The 16544-nt window shown below is 41.5% G+C and overlaps 2 protein-coding genes across 2 annotated transcripts; both read right to left on the bottom strand.

Annotated features, from left to right (window-relative positions):
- Positions 1-112: 112 nt before the first annotated feature.
- Positions 113-10646, bottom strand: LOC112561543. The gene is made up of 14 exons (XM_025234099.1): positions 10401-10646; positions 9700-9810; positions 8899-9046; positions 7241-7325; positions 6898-7012; positions 6125-6351; positions 5101-5380; positions 4467-4547; positions 3809-3919; positions 3184-3331; positions 2862-2946; positions 2419-2536; positions 1752-1984; positions 113-766 (listed from the first exon to the last, which is right to left on the bottom strand). The coding sequence occupies exons 1-14, from the start codon at positions 10459-10461 to the stop codon at positions 485-487; spliced, it is 2085 nt and encodes a 694-aa protein (XP_025089884.1). The 5' UTR covers positions 10462-10646; the 3' UTR covers positions 113-484.
- A 579-nt stretch (positions 10647-11225) lies between these two features.
- On the bottom strand, positions 11226-16106 carry LOC112562148 (poly(U)-specific endoribonuclease-like). Its single transcript, XM_025235209.1, has 7 exons — positions 15837-16106; positions 15345-15455; positions 14722-14869; positions 14170-14254; positions 13724-13838; positions 12604-12836; positions 11226-11620 (listed from the first exon to the last, which is right to left on the bottom strand). Exons 1-7 carry the CDS (start codon positions 15895-15897, stop codon positions 11360-11362), a joined length of 1014 nt encoding a protein of 337 aa, XP_025090994.1. The 5' UTR covers positions 15898-16106; the 3' UTR covers positions 11226-11359.
- Between the last annotated feature and the right edge of the window lie 438 nt (positions 16107-16544).

Raw genomic sequence — 16544 nt, 5'->3', positions numbered from 1 at the left:
TGGTGGAGATATCACCGTAGGTGTGGGAACGGAAAGTATTCTTGGCTGTTTTCATTGACATTTTCTCTCTCTGTGTGTGCACGCGCGTGTGTGTGTGCATTCGTCACGAACATTAAGTTCCACAATTTTCTTTATTTGCTAGTGTTCAGCTATCTGTATAGCAGAGTCAGTAGAGTGTAGTTATCATCAGCTGTCTCATGGATTAACACAATTTCTAACCTGCAGCTACGACCCAAATAGTGTCTGTCCTCCTTTTCAAGCATAAAGCGACATTGTCATAGTATTTAAAATGCCCTCCCACTATATTTCCGCATCTTTTTTTTGTTGTTCTTCGTGTCCTCTTAACCTGATTTTGTTCTTTAATGTCAAAACTGAAGACGAAGGTGTCGATCTTCATGTTCCAAGGTGTTTTATATGTGAGTAACAAGAAGTTCTGACATATCGCGGGTGCGGGGGTCTATCCAGTAGTGTTAGATCGACACTTTCAGCCCATAAAATCACTTCCGGTGGCGTTGGGCGGGGCAGTGTGTAAGGGAACAATGGGAAAAGCTGCAGCCAGCTGCAACTGTCGTTTGTGTCGTATGATGTACGTCTGGTAGGTGAAGGTCTGGTTGTTGATGACGACGGGGCAAGCTCGTTCCGGTCGCACAAGAGCGCAGACAGTAGCTAGGGCCATGTCGAACTCGGGACTCACACCCACGAAGAAAGAGCGAATAGGAGCCTGGATACCGAGCCAGTCGAAGCTGACGGACACCATGCTAGGGTTCTGACGACAAAGGAAAAAGAAAAGGGGGAGGGGATTTAGTTTGAATATTTGCTTTGGATATTTCGGAGGAGTGCATTAGTCACAGTATCTGCAACATTCTCTCCCAACTTAGTTATCCTTTTGGCATGCTCTTAGAGTGCCAAACGGAACAAAATGCCTTATATATATATAGCAGGACTACTTTAAAATAAAACTGAGATGGTTTCTGCAGCAAACTACCAAGAGAAATCAATGGTGTAAGATGGCTAAATAAGGTGTAGTCAAAAGTGAAAAAAAGGAAAAATGAGGACTGAAACAAGGTGCGTTCAAACTTCTGAAGAATATACGCCCAGCAGTACTCACAAAAATACTAGCAAACAATAAAAATATCCTTTCTTCAAAAATAAATGCTGTTTCTTTGATTTGACTTTTCCGACAAATCCATGTACGATAAAAATATACAGATATTTTTTAGTGACCAGGAGAAGGTAAAAAAAATAATAAATAAGCAAAAAGGGTTAGGAGAAAGATGCTAGAAGTCACAGGGAAGTAGATCAAAGAAAGATGGAGTGCGAAGATAGTATGTCCTAGACAACTAGAGTTAAGCACATTAAAGACAGGAATAATCTCAACGTTGACGAAGTGTCGTGGCCTTAGTATTTCGTAAAGACAACGGAGTAAGACGGGTGTTTGTTTTTGGTTGCTGCCTTAAGATAAAGACAAAGAGAAGTAGGTGAAGAGACGAAAGATTAACCGAGGATGAATCGATTCTCATTCGTCATCCTCTCCCCTTTCCTTGCCAAAAGTACTGCGGTAAAATAAAAAAAAGCAGAAAACAAGAAATTTAAAAAAAAGCAAAAACAAAAAACAAACCAACCTTAGTACAATACGAGGCGATAGAGGGAAAAGGACGGAATGATTAAAGGGAAATAATTCATGGTCGCACGTCTCTGTTGAAAGCCTTGGTTGTCTCCCTGTCTTAGACTAAATGACTCGTCCGCTTTACCTTCATGTAGTCTATCCAGCCGCGGTAGTTGATGCGACCTTGCATCTCCTCCAGATAAAAGGTCAGCCAGTTGAAGAATCCGAGGACAGTGGTGCCCCTTAGCTCGCCCAGGAACACGTGTTGGAAGCCAGACCTGTACTTGGAGGAAATGTCCACTTCGTTGGGAGGGTAGGTGTTGAACCACAGCTCGTATATAAACGCCTTACGAGCGTCGTCGCTGCTGTTGATGCAGCCTGTAGACAGGTTGAGGTCCAAGGTGAAAAGATTACAACAAAAGAAATTGATGCAGCGCGTTGTCAGGGTTTGGGCAAAATAAACAAAAAAACACCACCACCACCACCACCACCAACTCCAACAACAACAACAACAACAACAACAAGAACCCACAAACAAAGAAACAAAAACACCTAGGCAAGCTGGAATGTAAAAATGGATCAGAAGATATTTCTTAAATAAAAAAAGACATTAATGTACATCTTGATCATTGCATCTTATTCCCAGTTCCCCTTGTGTCACCCTTCCCCACCCCCGTACCACCAAGGTGAGCACAAGCGATATGTCCTAAACCTGGGTGTATTGAGTCTACAACCAGAGATTTTGAAACAGCCAGAAAGTGGGAAGTTGAAGACTCATTGCATAACTACGTAAGGAGGAAGAAAAGACTGACCTTTTGTAGAAAGAAAATCAAGGACTAGGCTCATCGGATTCGTCGCTATCAGCTGCTCAACATAATTCTCAATGTAGGCAATTTCATCATCTGCGTCATCATCGAATAGTCCTTCCAACTTAAAAAAAATAAACAAGTGAAATAAGTTCTTAATGTCAGCTTCTATCTCTCGTTTTCACCATTTTACCAGTTTTTACTACTTCTTTTCATATTTCTTTTATTATTGCAGTCTAGTTCTTCATTATGTGGTTCTCTCTTAAGGTCTAGGACTAAGCGCAAAATATTCAGTTTTATGTCGTCTTAACGTAAGTCATTAACAGCTTTCACGCCGTATTAACGGGCTAGTTTATGTGCTAGGCAAATCTTACATCTGTTTGTAACGGATGTATTCTATGTCTGGCGAAAAAAACCTCTCTAAATAGAAAAAAAAGAAAGAAAAATACGCTTTTCTCGTAGGTATCTTCCAAGGCTGAAACCATGCTGTAGGATTGCCTCTGGAAAATGGATTCATCAAGACGGCTGAAAAACCTGATGAAACAGAAACATCTCAAATAAAAACTCAGTGTGTGTGTGAGAGAGAGAGAGAGAGAGCGCGTATTGTAAGTGTTCTTTTAGTAAACTGGTTCCGATGATACGTTTATATAATATTTAGTTTCATTATCACTATCCGCTTTAAAATTTTACGCCTAATAACAATAGTAATATTTATTTCCGGAATTGTTACAGAAATGGCAGAACCAAAAGGGGGAACAAAAAACCACAGACGGCTGTGGGGAGTCGACACCCGATGTATATCGATGCTGGAAGTTGAGCTGGTAAAGTGTTCCATCCACCCGGTTGTTGTCGGCGTTGTAAATGTCCTGCGTTAGGCTGGCCAACTCCGAGGCAGAGACGGGAGAGCACGACTCTGACCCTGGCGGACAGATATATACATTACAAAGTGAGAATCCATCATCTTGCTAAATTCATTTATTAACGGCTGCACTGTTATTAATCCACTGAACGGAATGAGGATGTGTACTTTAAAAGCGATTAAATTAAATACAGAAGTATCCTTCTCACTCTATCTTAACCAGTAACACCACCCTTTTCGTCGTCGTCATTCTCTATTTCGACACCCACTCCTTTCATAAATCCGTTATTCAGCAATAAAACGTTAGATATCTTCGGATTGTCTCCCTTTCGCTATCCATTTACGCGCCTTCGTCCCCCTGGTGCATGTCGAAGAAGTGAAGGCTGACATCATACTACAAACGCGTTTACAGCGCCACCTACCTATAGACATTGCCACCAACCTAAACAACGTCACTAGAGGTACAGTGCCATCTACATCTACATTTGCATCGCCGTCAACATCCTACTATGTTATTAAATCCGCAGCCTGACCTACCTCGACAAAGGTCGTAAAAATCCGAGCAGCAATGCTCAAACTGCTCACAAAACCTGTCGCACTGGCAGGGTAAGGCGTAGTCCTCACTTGTAAAACATCTATTCTGACAACCTGTACGCCAAACAGGGAGAAGAACCATCATTTACTTTGATCTTGTTTTTTTTTAATATGTTGACCGATGACACAGGTACATTCAATACAGCCTGAGATTATCTTCATCATTCTGCCTGATTAAACTTATTGTTAGTGGACCCGGCAAAAAGATATCGGACTCATTTTTATGAGATGTTATCAGGAGTCAAATGATAACAGTTTCAATGTTTGTGAAGCGTGTAAAATATAGGACGCGTACACGATTAAAGATAAAACATATTATAAAAGTCAATCTCAAGTTCAAATTATCTGCTGAATACTCTTTGTTGACACATTGTGAAACATGGGCAAACAAATATTTTAAAATAAACTATAAAAAACTTTAAAGAAAACTTAAAGCGCTTCCCAAAAAGTTTAGATTACCAGTATACGCTATAATAACCTGTGAAAAGACAAATCCAGGCATTGGCAGAGACTTTACAATTACTTTTGAAAAGAGGAGAATTGCAAGCATCAATAAATTCAGGAAAGTATCAACATGAATTATACGGAGGGCAATACTTACTGCCTTGCCCTTGTGTACGGGTCACGCAGAACAGGAGCCAAAGTGCAAACAGAACCGTTAGGTACATTACAGCAACTTGCGCTGGGAAGCGGCAGGTGTAGTGTAAACACCGTCAGAGGGGCGAAACATAGTGTCAAGCTACTGAAGGTCAAGGCAAAAGTGTTTTATAACCACCACCGACCCGCTTCCCCACCCTTCCCCAAAGGCAATTATCTTCGGAACAGTTGTGAGCTACCCCGATAATCTGCAGTGTCGCTTGTCATTCATTGCGCGGTGTGTTCATTGGACTTGGTTCTGTTTCATTGGAGGGTGGGTTTTGCCATCTTCTATTGTTTTACTGTCCTAACTTTATTGTATTCCGTCATACAGCACTTTTGTTGGAATAAGTTGATACGATGGAGGAATCGACTGTCAGTTCAATAAAAGTTTCAAAATAGGCTTGATGACTTCATAGACCTTATGTTTACTGACTCATTCATTCCCTCAATTTATCAAAGAAAAACTCACTCTGAAATGTCCAAGACAATCACTAATGCTTTAATAAATTTTCGGAGAGGATTTTCTTTTAAAAAAATTAGACTTGTTTTTCTTTCTACAAGCTGAATTTGAACCTAGCTGTCACAGACCAGGTTCTAGCCTACGAGGTCTTCACCAGTGGCGTTGGAGGGCGCTGAGTGAGGGGGAACTATGGGATAGGCGGCGGCGATCTGCAGCTCCTGCCTGTGGTGAAGGCCGACGGTCTGGAAGTTGAAGGACTTGCCGTTGATGGTCAGAGGGCAAAGGCTGCCCGTTCGCGCTAAAGTGCACAGGGTGGCCACCGCCATGTCGAACTCGGGGCTCGTGCCCACAAAAAATGAGCGGGTGGGAGCTTGAGCAAACTCCCACACGAAGCTGATCGACACGATGTTTGGATTCTGGATAGAGGAACGATCAAGAATCATAATTTATCCAAATCACTCCAAATTAAAAAATACTTTAATTAATTTATTAATTTAAAAATAAACCTAAGCTTTATATGCTCAGCTTCCTTTGTGTCCTCTAGTCTTATGTGACTTCTTCTTATGGGGTCATAGTGACAAAAGTTTAAAGGAGATGTGTGTGTGTGAGAGAGAGTATTGGATAAAGTAACATATTGTCGACTTTCCAAGGTTGTTTATCTTTCTGAAATCACGGCCTTCTTTGCGTTCTATGTCACGTGACAGATTGCATATCATAGTTATTTCTTTAACGCGCTAAGGTTTTCGTCCTGTAACCCTAGAGTCTTCCCTTCGCAGTAGACAGCCTGTCTCAATCCTCCTGTCCCAATTATACTTCTTTAGTAGACAACCTGTACCAATCCTCATGTCCAAATCCTTCTTCCGTAGTATACAGCCTGTACCAATCACACTTCACTACTTCGGATCCTTAAAAACATTCGCTGTCACTTCTTTACCCTATTCCAGTCCCACGTTTAAGGTGCCTCAGTTACTTTATTACTGCCAGTATTATTTATAATGATGATGTACATAAGTTACTGTTTTCCTATCACTCTTCATGAGTGCCATTTACTGCATTGTCCGTCATTGAGAAATTGTCCAGTCTGTCAGAGAAGGACTGACGGTCTTCCTATTAAAATATAATTATTTTTATTCATAAGATGTATGAAACTGAAACCATACCGTCATATAGTCTCTCCAGCCCAAATAGTTAATGGTTCCACTCTTCTCTTCCTTGTAGTACTCCAACCAGTTGTTGAGCCCAAGAACGGTCTGACCTTGAAGCTCACCCAGAAAGACATGCTCGAACCCAGAGCTGCCGGCAACATGGCTGCTAGTTTCGGGGTAAAGGTTAAACCACAACTCTTCGAGGAGAGCCTTCCTTGCCTCTGTGTTGTTCGAAATGCACCCTGGCGAATGGGAAGAGGTCGTGAGCGGGAATAGAACGGGTGGTGATGGAGGAGGGCAGACAAACTTACGACAGAGGTGCAACATCATGGTAGTTACGCAGTTCTGATCGTCTAATGCCCTGTTCTTCTACAGGATGATATAATTCTACTCTGTGTGTGTATGGTGCTTACTGTCCAGTGTGTGTATATGTGCATGTATGCAGTATATGTGTATGTATGTGACGTCCGAGAGACGAAGAGAGAGGTTTTTAATTTTAATAAAGCGCACACAACACATTTAACGTGAGGAAGATGCACTATCAAATTCAGCTGTATTATTGTTATGCTCCTCTTCATCACCATCATCATTAAAGTTCTGTTAACTACAATAAACCCATTAAGCGTTTACAGTTTATTTTAAAGTTTTCTTTAAATATACTAAAATGTACTAAGAACATAGCGAATTTAGAAAGTAATTAAAAAAACTTTGCAAACGATAATTTCGAAACTGCTGGGAAATTACTTTAGACGCACAGAAAAGAAACTTTAAACTGATTGAACACTTACCATGAGTTGATAAGAAGTCTAGTGCAATGGTCATCGGCTTGGTGTTAATGACTGCCTCAATAAAGGTCTGGATCTCAGCCCACTCAGTGTCGTTGTATGTCTCCTGTGTACGCACCTACATACAGCACACCCACCCACACACAGAGATTTACACTTTGGTTTAAAGCTTTAAACGAATCGTCCCGTACATGAAGCATACAGTGCATGCAAGTATGCACACATTAACACAGAAAGTACACACAGACATATATGAGACAGACATATACGCACACACAATTACACACACTTACACAGACGCACAGAAGGACGCAGGTAAGGCTTTATCATCAACAGCACTTCTTACATTTTCCACAAAGTTGTCTTCTAATGCAGACATAAGGGCGAATGTTGACCTCTGGAAAATGGACTCATCCAGGCGGGTGAAAAATCTGTAGACAAAGAGATCAGAAGTGTTTATTTTAAGTACATTAACGGCCACAAGACTACACTGAACACGTGTGAAGACACAAACACTAACTATGGCGTTTGCTTGTCACTTAGGTGTCTCGCCGCAGCTTGGTGGAACTGCAGGTCGGAGGTTCAAAGCCTGTTTGGACCGATGGCTGGATGTAAGTTGTGCTGTGGAAAGTCTCGTATTGTCTCGTGTACAGATGGTGTCTTGTGTCTGACGCAATGTGTGCGTCATTTGTTCCACGTCATTTAAAGCAGAAAAAATACGTCATATAAATCTATAAAAGGAATTGCTCTCTAATGGCCGAGTGAGCGGGAAAAGAACGGTCTGCGTTCGCCATCTTCTTTGTGACTCTCTCAGTGACATTCCTCTGAACTTGTGCCTCTTCGACTCGATTCACCTCCAAATCTCTTCATCATCATCGTCATCTGCGGGGGATCGTCGAGTGGTGTGTGTTTGTGATGCGTCCTGCGTATGCAAGGTAAATGTACGTTCGTTTTATAACACTGGAAAATGGTTTCTTTCCCCCACTTAACCGTGCCCACCCGGCAGACAATGGCAGATGCTGCAAAAACGGGTGGTGGACACGCTTTGCAGAGGTTTATAAAGTTTAAGTTTATAACACACTGAACGGCTTACGTTTACTACCTGTGGGGCCGTTCGGCTGTCATCAGTTTATGATGGGAATCTGCATGCTGACTACGAGATTGTGTACTTGATGTTGAGTCACTATATTTTTTTGCGAAGGAAAGAGGGAAATAGCTGGGGGCGAAGGGAACAGAAGAACAGAAACAGTGCAAACGAGAAGGTGAAAGGTTGTTGGGAACGAACAGCTGGAAAGAGCTTTTTGTGTTGCTACGCATCGGTTGTGGACAGACAGTGCGACTGACCTCTGGAGATAGCCATATATGTTCCCGTGGAATTGGACAGTTCTTGAACAGAGCAGATATCTTTCTCTGCAGATCTATGAACAGCTTTACATTTACGGGTATGAGGGGTGGGGATATAGTGTTGAGGTCTTTATTGCTTCACTTTATTGTGTCGCATGAACGCGAGAACCAGTCTAAGTGACAGCGATCTTTGACCTTTTTACTTTTGTTTTCAATATCAGTACACTTCAGCGATAACAGAACCTGCCAAGTTTAACAAGCAGTGAGAGTTCGCCATCTGTGTGGCCAACTTGCCGAATATTTTTGCTGTAATCGTCTTCATGAAACCACACGCGACCTGTAACAGTAGCAATCGCGAGGCGCTATCTACAGGAGTGGCTGTATTTTCAGCCGAGGACTGATGTTTCTTAGAAAATTCTGCTCAGGAGCAAGACATTTCTCTCCCCTACACGGTTTACTGAAACCAGAAGTGAGGGCTCTGACAGACAATTCTTACACTTATCTGTGACCTTACCATAATTATACAGCTCGACACAGCAGGTCATAACGGATTCAATGACCTAGGAACACGTCAACCATGTGAACACATTTTTTCTGTGTGCATACAAAAGCAGTAAGATTATAAAATGTATTTAAGAAAACAAAATCAAATAAACTCACGGAAGTGGGTTATCCACCCCTGTATGATATCGCTGTTGGAAGTTCAGCTGGTAGGCGGCACCGTCCACGCGGTTGTCGTCAGCGTCGTAGATGAGCTGAGCTACACTGGCGAGATCTGCAGCGGCGATCCGACGACAGCTTTCTGAACCTGCATTTATGTGTGTTGGCAGTCAAGCTGGTGGTTGGTAAGAGGGAAAACTGGAGGCATTCGTGTAGACAACTGGTTTAAAACCGCAAACTGTCTGGCTCAACTATTCTCAAGGGTGTAGTATTCTCAGAACGACATATTTCAATTTCGGGCTTATCATTAAATTATTCAGTGCAATTTTGATAGCGATATTGTTTCATCTTATATTATTTTATATAAGCCCCATAATGACATAACATAACACCGTTACATAAACCATAACAGGTGTAAAGTTTATTTTTAATTTTATACTAATCCAGTAGAAACATTATTGTACATAATTTCCACAACCACATTATCGTCTCGTAGCTACATTATTGTGTGGGAAATATTATTACTGTATTATTGTCTGTATGTCTCTAAACTACATTTCTAAGTGCGCAGGTTTACTTACAGTAAGTCTCATTACTACATCATTGAAGGCGAGTCTCAAAACTATTATTATTATTAGCTTCATTACTGTGCCGTTCTCATCACTTTATCTTTGTAACTTACATAGCTACATTGCTGGGTGAATGCATGCTGTTTTTGTTTGTTTGTTTGTTTGTTTGTTTGTACAGCAACATATTGATTCAACGCGCTTTCTCCCCACCTACACAATCATTAAACCTCACCTCGGCAAAGGTTAAAAAAATCTGAACAGCAGTCCTCATTGCGCTCACAGAATGTGTTACACTGGCAGGGCTGAGAAGTGTTAAAACTGTCAAAACACCTGTCCTGGCAGCCTGCAAGACCAACCATTGCTGGCATCAGAAAGCCCACTTACCCAAAGCTCACTCGCACTCAGACAAGCAATCAAACTTGAAAATAAAGTAGGAAAAACATGATTAAAAGCATGAATGAATGTGGACTACAAACCAATCACTTAGCGAAAGTAACTAACAGCTCTTCATGTTGCCAGCCGAGAATATGTAGGTTAGAGATGAAAAGACAGTAATTTTAACGCGACTGTCAAATACAACGTTGACAAATCTTTTCTTTTTAAAGTAACCTTTTGACTGGAAGTGGACTCAGATGTTACAGATCGCATTTTTCTTGGAGCCACCTTCTTGGCAAGGCGGTGCGCATCTCCTCTTCCTTCCTCGCTTACCTTTTCCAAACTTTTAAGGAGTCAGTTACCCCTTCAGCACTGTAGGGGTAATGGGGGAACTTCCTAGGCTACACAGGTATTCAAATAATTACTGTAATCGTTAATAGTTACCCAGACGCCAGGCTATTTACTTGCCTATATGGGTAGAACTTTAACAAAAGCTCGTGTGCTGGAGGCAATGTGAACTAAGAAAACGTAAGCATTTACAAAATAATAATTTCTCACTTTTCTGGGCATACGATGAAATAGCGCACGTCAGCAACAAGACGACCGTTAGGACGGACATGTTCGCTGCTCCCGGCCGCTGAGCCTGTCGCTACAACTAATGATAAGGCCTGTGCCCTCTGCCTGCTGTCTGCTGACCCCAGAGAGATAGCGACCTTTCTTATAAATCGGTCTTTAGTGGACTGAAAAGATTATCAAGAATGGTACACAAAAAACTGTTTAGACAGATCGTTATTGAGCGAGGTACAAGAGGAACCGGTTGAAATTAAACGTTACTCAGTGAGGTCCTGAAGAAACCAGTTCCAGAGGGTGCATACGAAAACAGTTTGGTAACAAAGCTTCTCAGGGAGATGCACGAGAAACCGGTTCTGTCCGTTGCGCACGCATCGTGACCCCTAACTTGAGTTCGTGGTGGTGTAAGCTAGGATAGGGACAAGCGGTTCAAGATGTCAAGTCAGAATGGAGTCGGACTATTTTTTATGTATAAGACCGTCGTAAATATTATAATGTTCAATGGATATATGACTGTGCGTGCGTGTGTGTTCGTTGAAGACTGTATGTGTGTGTAAATGGCTTTGTGAAGAAAAACAAGTGCTCATATTAACTTCTTTCTCCACGTTCGCTGTCATCAATTGTTTTTGGCATGGGCGAGCCCTAAAAAGCGATCGTTAGTAGTTCGTGAGTCTGTGGGGTCTGATGCCTTCTGGGTTTGTCTGTTTTCAGCCATACGTCAGCACGCTAAACCCACGAGGCATCTGATGATAGCGTACAGCCGTCCCCTGACTCACCCAATCACTCAGACATAATAAACCAGTGACTATTTCATTCTCGAACAGTAAAAACAAATATTAACGCGACTCTCAAATACAACGACTACAAACGATTTCTTTTCTTTTTAAAGTAACCCTTAACAGCTAGCAGCACTGCACGTGGTCTCCACAGGCAGACGACCAGTGATGTCATCCCACGATTTCCGCCGAGTGAGGGGGAACTATGGGATAGGCAGCGGCGATCTGCAGCTGCAGCTTGTGCCGAACGTCGTATGTCTGGTAGGTGAAGGACTTGCCGTTGATGGTCAAAGGACACACTTGGTCGGTTCGTGCTACAGCACACAGAGTGGCCACCGCCATGTCGAACTCCGGGCTCGTCCCCACGAAAAACGAGCGAATCGGAGCTACGGCCCCCTTCCACGCAAAACTGATAGACACGATGTTTGGATCCTGAATAGAAAAAGCAAAATGAATGTCCCTGGAACTAGCTCCAAGCTCACATAATCCTTAAATGACCCTTTTCCGCTCACTGAAAAATTCTGAATATATTTGACATCTTTTATATTATGCAAACAATCGGGTCGCTTTATGAAGTTTATCCCTTTCTTTAGATTTGCATGCAGATTGTCAAAATAATGAAAGTTTAAGGGATGCTCCATGGAAAAGACTGTCAGAGACTGGTCTAAAAAAGAAAACTGGGAACAACAAGCTGAGGCAGCCATACAGAGCAATCCTCCAGCTAGTCAATGGCATCTTTGACTGTCAGCTATGATCTATACTATTGTTTTCTTTGGTATTTTAAACTATCTGCTCTCAATCGTTCTGACTGATCGTCACAAGGAAGAAAAATGAAAGCTGTCTTTTTGCATTGTCGCAATTCACTGTTTGAACAGGTCCCATGCCTATACTTTGGTTTCATTTTTATTGGGTAAGGGTTCCTTCCTAATAAACATCTTTAGCTTCTCTGTTAGGCTCAAGTCACCTTTGTAACTAGTTATCCGCATTATTCAATACTAATTCGTTCTCATTGTATGACAATTCCTTTCGTTCTGTTTTTGTGTCTTCTACGTTGTGCTGGGATTGGTTGGGTTGGGTTATGTTGGCTTTGTTTGATTTTATTTTTTTATTTTATTAATTTTTTTTTGTCTTGTACCAAGTAGTTGAAATGGTTTTAGACACTTATGCTGAGTCTATGAACTTATTTTTTTGTCATTGGTCATTAGTTGGTTAAAGTGGTTTAGACAGCTGTACTGCACAAGAAGGTACGTCTAAGGACATTTGACTTTAGTCGGTTCTCCTTTTTGGTTTAACTCTCCAAGATGTATTTTTTAGTCAGATCGCTTTGTCAAGTCGTTGTTCAGTATTCTAAGAGGAACAACCCACTCATTTGCAAATTATCGTTAACTAAGTACTCGTATACGAAGGCTACTAACCACCATGTGGTCTATCCAGCCGAGATAGTTAATATTGCCACTCTTCTCTTCTTTGTAATACTCCAGCCAGTTGTTGAGCCCCAGGACTGTGTGGTTTCTAAGTTCTCCCAGGAAAACGTGCTCAAAACCAGAGCTGTCGTTCACAGCGTTGGAGGCGTTCGTACGGGGGTATAAGTTAAACCACAACTCCTCAATAAGGGTCTTCATTGCTTCATCACTGTTTGTGATGCATCCTGGGAAAAACAAAAGAGTAAGCCACTTAAAAAGTGTGATTGGAACTGCGGTCAAAGCTTCAGCGAAAGGTTCATGTTTAGAAAGAAAAAAGCCTACCTGAGTAACAACAGAGACAGGTGATTAGACAGCAACAGAAATGAGTACACAACTATAAGAATACGTCGCACCATACGATAATAAAGACAGATGAACAGACGACAACAACATGACAACAAAGACAAACTGAGATAGATTACAAGCGACAATGCTTTGCGCGTTAGATAAAAAAAAAGACGTGAAAAGTACTTAGAAGAATGGGAAGGATGGGCTTCAATTTGAACAAAATACTAAAGACGGGGCAGTGAAGACACGAGAGACAGCAGGTACATTAAAACAGCCCACAGTGACGTCATTAGGTATAGAGTAACAGAAAAGAACAGGTTTAGTTTAAACGTGCTTTGTGTGCATACTGGATTCGACAGTGTGCTGAGAACATGACCACAATTTTTTTTTCACTATTAGGCAGGAGTGTTATTTACTGCTTCAAGAGATTAATGATTATCTCTGTTTAAGTTGGGACCAGAAGTCCAATGAACCTGAAAGCCAGTTGTTCCCAGCGATAATAAACTAATACGTTCTATGAAAGCTAGCCGATGCTTGTCACGAAACTGAGCGAATCTATCACCCGACTATTAGCTAATATTTCATAAAGTAAGGCTCTGGTGTTTCCACTGAACATTGTTTAAAGAGAGCTGTACAATACGACATCAGTATTTAATTACATTTCCCACCAGCACCTAGTGACAGCTAACCTCACGTCACTAAGAACTATAGCTCAACTCGGATATACTTAGTAACCCCTAGTTCTAGTACAACTCCCATGCACATGCACTTAGTGACAGCTTACCCCGCTGAGAGAGAAACGATAGTACAGTCTTCATGGGGTCCGACTCAATCAAATTGTTAATGAACGTTTGGACCTCTGCCCATTCGCCATCAGTGTAGGTCTCGGGTACAAGAACCTGCGATAATAAATGGTATGCATGTTTCAAAACACATAATCACACACACAGCCATATGCACACATACACATGCTTTTTTAACCACCTACTTTTTGCGTGTGTATAACATTTATTTTCCCATCATAGTTTTAGAAATGTTCGATCTATAGGGCTGATAGCATACGCCTAAAATTAGTCTTATTTCTCGATGGCCGCCCTTTTTGTACGTTCGGCTTTGACTGTATACTGGTACTGGCAATGTGCTCAGACGTGCAGGAAAAGTGTGGACACACACACCGGGTACATGGATATGTTTGCTGGAAGATAATCTTTACACTAATTTATTTCTTACATTTTCCTCATAATTGTCTTCCAGGTCTGAGAGGGCCCTGAATGTGGGGCCCTGTAAAACGGTTTCGTCAAAACTCTCAAAAAATCTGCAGAAAAAGAGGGGGAAATATCGAAATGAAATGGATATTGACATGTCATCAAATAGCCAAACTAGTTTTACATAATTGTGCATGTAGTACACACTAAACATGTAGTAAGATTCGACGTTGCATTTTGAAGCTTACGTGAGGCTCGATAAGACTTTTCTCACCTTCACAACACAACAGAATCATAAGCCCGGATATTACCACACAACAAAATAATATCAATCTCTTCCACGACAAAACTGAGTCAAACAGAAAATTCAGTTTTTAGGTGTGGTGTGGAAGAAGCAGTAACGACCTCTTTAGAGGATCAGCTGGAGGAGGCCATCATGGAACATAAGTCCAATCATAGAAACATCAAAGATGGTTACGCAACTTGGGGTGGGCCGTTATTAAGTTAAAAGGAATGCTGAGAAGTGTACATGGCCATCCACCGAGTTTTTGAACGAGAGACAGAGACAGATACATACTTATTTGGACTGTCCACCCCAGCAGTATATCGCAATTGGTAGTTGATCCTGTATTTGGACCCGTCAACTCGGTTTTTGTCAGCGTCGTAGATATCCTGAGCCGCCTGGGCCAGAGCAGCAGCCGATATCGGGTGGCAGTTTTCTAGGCCTGAGGAATCATTAAATTAAAGTTGACTGGTCCCTTTTGGTATCTAAGTATATTTGTCAGTATCTGTGTCTGTCGATGTGTGTTGGATCTACCAGGTGCTGACAGTTGTCAGAGAATCATACATTTTTTATGCATGTGAAGACACGTATGTATATATAACTTGCACACCTGTTATAATTGTGCGCATGCTTTATGTTTAATTAGCATCTAATCCATAGTCGACAGTGATGTGTAGTGCAAACATAGATTCGTAGGCTAATAATGAGCAGGTGGGTTATAAGGTAGGCTAGCAGCTGGTTAGATACCTTTATCGAGAGAAGACGAGAGAACGATATAAAAGATATAAGGATTGAAGGAAACTGCTTTAAAGTAGTAGAGAGATCGCTAGCTCATACAAAATTTTATATTAGTTTAACAGGAACATCAAACAACTATTTGATATGTCTTTAACACCCTAAAAGTAATAACAGCTCACCTCGGCAAAGGTTGAAGAAGTCCGAACAGCAGTCCTCATAGCGTTCACAGTAGGTGTTGCATTGGCAGGGCTGGGAGATGTTCAGTTTGGCGAAACACCTGCCCTGGCAGCCTGCGATACAAACGCATACTGACGTCACAAGTGTGTCCATCAAGTTTACTTACAATCAGACTTGAATATAAGGACATGGAAAAAGAGAAGGAACAGTTAAAAAAACGTAGGTCTACAAGCGTCTACTGATATGTATCCACAAATACACAAATAATGATGCGCATGCCTAGGTGTGTGTACGGACTTATTCGATCATGCACTTGCACGCGCATACAAGTAGAACCCATAATTCTAGACTATTTTCAAAACTTTCAAGGAACCACGCAAAATTCTACGCTAAAAAAAAAAAACAACAAAAACTTAGGTTAGGCTTAGGAGCAGCAGCTGTAGAAACTTTGCAGTAAAACACTCAAACTTGTGAGAAACGGAAAAAGTGCTCACTGTTCGGGTCGCCAGCGGCGAGTGCAAATGTCAGGAAAAAGGCGACTGGGACAACAAACATGGCGACTTCAACGTCCCGGGGGGCTGTGGCGGACACGATCGGACAGAGACTGACAGTGGCTTTTATAGTGGACTTGCTGTATACTGCTCAAAAATATAGGCGACCGTCCTTGTTTGTTACTGAGCGTGACCGTGTGGAAATACTTTCAGACAGACATGAGTGTTCATACTTATCTACCTGACTACGCTGATGAGCTTACCACCTATGGTTGCGTAATGCCTTGTGATTCAGTAGTGATGTAAAAATACAATTGCAAGTGGTTGAAGCTGTATGTGTGTGCATGTGTGTGTGAGAGAAAAAACCGTTTCGTTCTTACAATAGAAGCACCTGCGTGAGTGCCGTGTGCCTTCACGAAGTAGTAAATCTATTATTATATTCTACCATGTCAATAAGTTTTTAGCTTGATATGTTAAAAATATCATCTTTTATCTCAGACATATATATTCAACTACGAATGTGCATTGCTTCTAAGACACACCTTTATATACAAACAAAGATATGACCTTGCTTTGTACAGTGCATGAAGACGTACGGGCACGCATCTGTCTACAAATACACAATATCTGTTATTCTTTTTCACCATATTGTGTTTGCCAACGGTAACATCCCTTTGTGTAAAGCATGAACACAGACTGTAAAAAACATAA

The sequence above is a fragment of the Pomacea canaliculata genome, linkage group LG4 (genome assembly GCF_003073045.1).
Source record: "Pomacea canaliculata isolate SZHN2017 linkage group LG4, ASM307304v1, whole genome shotgun sequence".
Classification (NCBI taxonomy): Eukaryota; Metazoa; Mollusca; class Gastropoda; order Architaenioglossa; family Ampullariidae; genus Pomacea; species Pomacea canaliculata.
Note: the sequence above shows the minus strand (reverse complement) of the source record. Positions and strands in the feature narration are given on the sequence as shown.